We start from the raw sequence: 6,625 nt of genomic DNA, 5'->3' as shown, positions 1-6,625 counted from the left end.
TTTTTTTTTTTTTTTTTTTTTTTTTTTTTTTTTTTTTTTTTTTGGTGGTATGTGGAATTGAACAGCCCAGGGGTGGCTCTATCACTGAGCCACATCACCAGCCCTCTTAATTTTTATTTTGAATCAGGGTCTCAAAAATTGGTCAGACTGACCTTAAACTTGTGATCTTTCTGCCTCAGCCTCCCAAATCACTGGAATTACAGTGCACTTGGCAGGATAATGACTCTTAATCATTAGCATTGCTGTCTTATTTAAATTTTGGTTGCTATTTAATTCCTTCCTAAGCCATGTAGATCCTAATGGTATTAATTGCCTCTATTAATGTGTGTGTGTGCACGTGTGTGTGTGCACGTGTGTGTGTGTGTTACCAGCATGCACACAAATTTGTGTTTTTCCCTCTTTGATTCAACCATTCAATTATCCAACAAATAATTTTCAGGTACCTATGATGTGCCAGTCATTGTGGATACAACAGTAATAAAACAGATAAAAATCTGTGCCCAAAGAAGTTTGTACTCCAATAGACATGGCAGACAATGAACAAATAAGCAAATAAACCTATAATATCATGTCGGGTGGTGGTAAGTTCAATGAACAGATATAAACCAGGTAGGGATTAGTGAGTGCTGGGGAGACTATTTTAGTAGGGTACCCCTAAAACAGAGATCTGATGGCACTGATGGAGTGGAGCATGGGTGTATCAGGGAAGAGCATTCATCCCCGAGCAAATGCAGGCTCATGGGTTCATAGCAGAACCAGGTTGTCAGTGTGGCTGATGCACAAAGAATGAAGGAAGAAGAAGAGAATAAGGTCAGAGAGGGTGTTGGGACTTTACCACACATGCCTGGATAAGGACTTTGCCTTTTCCAGGTGGTTTTATATGCCTTCAGGCTGGTGATTTGTTCCTATATTAGTCTGTTTTCCTCTATTTTGTATAAGTCTTAAACTCAGAGAAGATACCTAAATTTGACTCTGATAGAATTTTGGTGGAGGAATGCTACTCGTTCTCTAAATTTTGACTAAAGACCCATGATATGCATTAAAATTTTTTTTTCTAGCTGTGGATGCTTTCATTCTTCAGAGTTGACTCTGCACAACTAAACTAATGACTCAAAGATAATCTGCCAGCCTCTTGTTTCTTAGGGTTGACTCATTTGAATTGGTCTGTCTCAGCCAGGTATTTGGCATGGTCTTGACAACTCCTTTTGCCTAACTTGTCCATAAATCCTACTTAATGAAGATAAAAGTCAGCTTCTATTTTGGGGAGTACAAGAAATACTCAGTGAACTCAAGCTAAATACCCAATCACAAAACAATTATAAAATTGCTTTATAGAAATGTTTTATCAATGGTGATGGTGGTGGTGATAAAATCTTAATATACATATAAAATGTGAAATATTATACAAACAACTCCTTGGTTCTGATTTGATTATCATCTGTACTCAGGATTTCAGACTTTGGACCATGAAGACCAAATTGCTTTGCTAAAAGGGTCTGCGGTTGAAGCTATGTTCCTCCGGTCAGCTGAGATTTTCAATAAGAAACTGCCAGCTGGACATGCTGACCTATTGGAAGAAAGAATTCGAAAGAGTGGTAAGTGATTTGCTTAATGGTAAAGAGTTTGTTTCTGCAACTAAACATTGGTATATCCCAGGAAGGCAGGCTCTTATCTGTCTTATGCAACATTATATGTCCATCATGCCTAGCATGAAGAATGGCACTAAAAAAATGGGTCTTTTGGAGTCTTGGTACAAAAATCTGTTTTGTAATAGCAAAATACTAAAAATTTTCTCTTTACTGCATTAAGATGAGATGTTAAAGGAAGGCTTTTGAAAAGACTGAAAAATTAGTCTGATTAAAAAAATAACAGAGGAGCTGAGTTTATTCATTACAGAAATATTTATTTATTCAAAAATTTCAGGTGAAATAGACTAGATTCCAGCTACTATTATCCAATTTTCCATCACTATTCAAAATAAAATGAGACACATTTACAATGGCAATTTTTATATATCATTTACTGGGTTCCAGATTCTGTTCTAAATACTTTTCATATGATTTCATTAAATTTTTTTAAAAAATCCTCTGATATGAGTACTATTATTGTTTCTGTTTTTACAGATGAGGAAAGTGAGCTAGAAAGAATTTAAATAACTTTCCCAGAGATGGATAGGAAATCTGACTTCAGAAGTCATGTGTCTTTTTTTTTTTTTCTTTTCACAATGGCAGAAGTTAAACTCAGGTCCTTGCATGTGCAAGGCCACAAGCCATGCATCTTAATCTCTATATTGCACTGCCTTTCAAGAGACGAAAGGAAATAATAACACATGTAACTCAGTTTAACTTTTTATGTAGTAATGCTGTGACAGAGAGGATCAAGAAATATTGAGATGAGTTTCTAGAAATTCTGAGCAATTTGTCTTAGGAGAACCTTAAAATAGAATATGTTCTTATTTTCCTTAAGGACTTTATGTCTGAGTTGGGGGAGGAGGGCAAATGAGATGAGATGACTTCTCAAAATCTTATCATTCTTTGATTGGTTGGAATAAGTTTAAATACTTTTGAAAGTATTTTAGAATAGAGATGGGAATGAGAGTGTTCAGGCTATTCTGCATCTGTGATAGTGATATAAATAAGCTAATTGAAGGATCGAAAAGTATTTTTTTAAAAGCTGTCTTTCCATAGTCATTATGTTTTCTCCTCTTGGTCAAAAACTGAAAATTTTTAAAAAAATCCCTGTTCTGTGTTACCAAACACACAAACAAAACAAAACAAAATCTAGAAGTAGAATTACATCACCAGTAGAGTTTAAAAAAACATACCTTTTAAAGATGCATTGTTCTTACACATCCATTGATGTATTGGTTTAACAAATATTTAAGGGCAAGTATTAGTTTAGGCTACTGAATATAAATAGATGATTTCTCTTATGTAGAAAACTGTGACTTTCACCTGTGATGGATTAAAAACCTCATTTGCTTAACTCAGCCGTTTTTTAGGTTCTGGCTTCCATGGACTGTGGCAGGGCTCTCTTTAAAAAAAATCCATGAGTCAAATCTAAGTTATAAAATAAATAATAATGGATGATGACTATGTGGAAAAATATTACTCATTTTATACAGAGGCCTCTTCAACTCTCAAAGGATCCTATTATAGTTAATGTGTGTTTAGATTCCAGAGATGCTGGTGGTTAAGAATACTGACTGGTATCTGGCTTGAATCTCAGCTCCAATACTTATTTATTGTGTTCCCCCCACCCCAACACACTTTTCCTTAAAGTTATTGAATTAGACCCTGTAACTATTTGATCTTTTTGAAATCTAATGTCTAACTGTATTATTTGTTCTTCACCTTGCCTGCGTTTTGATATTACAAACGTCATAAGGCAAGGTCTGCCTCTTCTTGAGTCGGTATTTTATCCCAGGCACCTAACACATGCTTTCCTGAATAAATGCTCAGCAAATATCCCTTGAATGAAAGAATGAATGAATGAGTGAGTGAGTGGAGACTTGTCTGCAGCTGCCTGGCCCATTAATTTACTTTTCAAGTGGTTCTTCCCTTAGGGTCAGAGTTATTGATATCCCAGACTGACAACTAAATAATTAAAAAGTCCTTTTTTTCCAGACCTTTCCTGTAGCAATTTTGGGGATAGATACCTCTTTTGCACTTGAGTGTAAGCAAAAGAAAGTGTTTGGGCACAGGAGCTCTCTGTGTTCTCTCTTTCCTCCTCTTCCAAGAGGAGTCACTGAAACTTGATTCAGGAGCCAGGCAATGAACATGGGTGTAATTTCTGCCATACGAATTGAAGTGGTTTGATGAGAGGGCATCTGACGGGGAATTGCCCAGCAGCTTTTTCATTGTTCTCTCTTCTGGGTGCTCAGCTCCCATTTTCTTTTCTTCGCCTGTTCCTGTCGGATCTTTGGGGTCCTGAGCTAAGTCAGGGGGTGCCATTTCTTTCTTTTTAAATATTTGTTTTAGTTGTGGGTGGACACGATAACCTTTATTTTATTTTTTTTTTATGTGGTGCTGAGGATGAAACCCAGTGCCTCAGCATGCTAGGCAAGTTCTCTACCGCTGAGCCACAACCCCAGCCCAGGTGGTGCCATTTCGATAACGACCACCGTGGTGGGACTGGGTTCCTTCCCCAGTTTAGCTGAGGTGGGGAAAATCTCTCCCACTGTGATTGAATTGAGAGCAACAGCGGCAGCAGCAGCAACAACAATAACAACACAATTTTTCAAAAAGGTTTACTGAAATACTTAGAGATGTTTACAAAGGTATGCCTTCAATAATGAATGGATCCGTTAATTATAGTGTTAAAAGAAAATAATTATTCAGCACCTACTATATGTCAGACTTTATTCTAGATGTGTGATCTTTGGGTCCTACAAGAAGCTGATAGCACTTGTGATGCTCAGTCACTGGCTGGGAGGAGACTGGTGTCACCAGCTGGAGGTTATCATTCTACAATGCTCCTACTATGAGCTCCTAAAGGGAGATCTGAGTGGGGCATCTTCACGGCCAATGTCATGCTTCACAATAATACCTAATTGGCTCTTCATAACATTTTGAGGCAGGATATTATGAATCCTATTACAGACCTAGATCCTGTTTATACCAATTACTTCCTTCCTTCAAAATCTCCATCCTAGCCATTTTTTTCCCTCTGACATTATCCTTAACTCTCAACTCATTGCTTTTATTGATTCAATAATATTTTGCTCCAAAACAACCTCCATTCAGTGACTATCCATCTACCAACCCCCCAGCCATTGACTCTGACCTCAGTTCTTTAGGACCTAAGATTAGGATTCATGGTCCATCAGTCTGATCACTTCCTTGGGTCATTCACTGGATATCCTCAACTCCTTGCCTTTTTGTCCCCATCCCTGAATGAACACAACTCTCCACCGACTCTGCCTGAACCTGAGAACTGTGGCAACATGATCTGGCTTGCTTTATGTTACTGATCACACTCTTCAAGTAGGCCTCAGGCTCTCCATTTATTCCTCTTCTCTAGGCAATTCACTCCAGTTGTCTGGGGAGCTCCCACCTTATACTTTCTCTCTTTTCAGACTCCCAGCATTCCTCCCTCTCCATTCTCAACTGATGACCTTGTTGGGAGAAGGTAGATTTAAGAAGAGGCCAAAGGTATCTGGACTCAAGGAAGTTCTGTCATGCTTAAAGGGAAAGGGACTCCCCAGCTTCGTCAATATGTCAGAATGGGGATTAGATGCAGCATAGGGATCCGCAGAGGTTCCTGAGTCTGGGCCAGGGATGAGCCTACTAGGGAACATGGAGTGGTTCTAGCTATGAAGACACAAAAGCTTCAAGGACAAAGGTCAGGCAGGTGTTTATATCTAGGCTTCTTTGAATTCTGGCTACCCTGGGTTTCTGGAGCTTCTCTCCAATATATCAGCAGGAAAAAATAATTATCCTATTCCTCCCTTTATCAAATTGAGTGCTTTTCAAAGACCTATTCTTTTTTTTAAAAAAAATTTATTTGTTAATTTTAGTTACACATGGCAGTATAATGTACTTTGACATGTCATACATTCATGGAATATAATTTCACATTTTTATGGCTGTACCTGATGTGGAGTTACACTGATTATGAATTCACATGTGAACATGGGAAAGTCATGTCTGATTTATTCTACTGTCTTTCCTATTCCCATCCCCCCCTCCTTCCTTCATTCTCTTTGTCTAATCCAATGACTTCTACCTCCCCACACCCCCACTTATTGTGAGTTAGCATTCACATATCAGAGAGAACATTAGGCTTGGTTTTGGGGGATTTGCTTATTTTACGTAGCATGATAGTCTCCAGTTCCATCTATTTACCAGCAAATGCCATAATTTCATTCTTTTTTATGACTGAGTAATATTCCATTGTGTATATATACCATATTTTCTTTATCCATTCATCTGTTGGAGGGCACCTAGGTTGGTCCCATAGCTTAAGCTATTGTGAATTGAGCTGCTATAAACATTGATGTGGTCAGAGGACTAGTTTTTTGCCTGAAGAACATTTCTAAGTGATGATTAATTATAGAGATGACTGACATTCTCTTAAGAATGCCTGAAGAATAGTCAAACCCTTCTAATTCACATCATCATTGTAGATAGACCTCCTCATATTTCTGAGGTTGTTGATACATCAGCCCTCTTCTCCCTCCATGAGCCCCACATCAGTTCAGAATCCCATCATTTCCATTCTTCCCATCCAGTATGGTATCTGTCTAGTAAGAGTGGAATATGGTTTCTTCTGGGACCTGCATTCATTGATCTACTCACTCATGTTTTTGCAAGGCAATTTTTTTGAGTGTTGTTATGGCCGGGTACACTGGGGATACGAAGATCAATAAGATACAGATTAAAGTCATGATTCTAAAGGACTTCATCTCCTTTGGGGAAATAGAAAAAGAAATAATTACAACAGTCATATAAAATTTATGTTAGAGTTTTGGCTTTGAAAGAGAGAGCTGAAGCAAAATAGACACTGTCTTGCAATGATGTGGGCATAAGGAGAACAGAGGTGATAGGTCAGCTTCAGAGGGTCTTTCTGGGTCATTGCTTAGCCATGAAAAGGCACCAACTTCACCCTAAGATTCAAAATAACT

General features: G+C 38.0%; 1 protein-coding gene across 6 annotated transcripts in view; it reads left to right on the top strand.

The window, feature by feature from the left end:
* Positions 1-6,625, top strand: part of Nr1h4 (nuclear receptor subfamily 1 group H member 4) — a 76,068-nt gene that overhangs the window by 57,164 nt on the left and 12,279 nt on the right. For all 6 annotated transcript variants that reach the window (XM_015482879.2, XM_015482878.2, XM_015482880.2 and 3 more), the window contains one exon: positions 1,449-1,595. In XM_015482879.2, the coding sequence (XP_015338365.1) occupies positions 1,449-1,595 (147 nt within the window). The remainder of the gene's footprint in view (positions 1-1,448; positions 1,596-6,625) is intronic.

Source organism: Marmota marmota, unplaced genomic scaffold, assembly GCF_001458135.2.
Source record: "Marmota marmota marmota unplaced genomic scaffold, marMar, whole genome shotgun sequence".
NCBI classification, from domain to species: Eukaryota; Metazoa; Chordata; class Mammalia; order Rodentia; family Sciuridae; genus Marmota; species Marmota marmota.
This window is presented reverse-complemented; position numbering and strand designations above follow the sequence as displayed.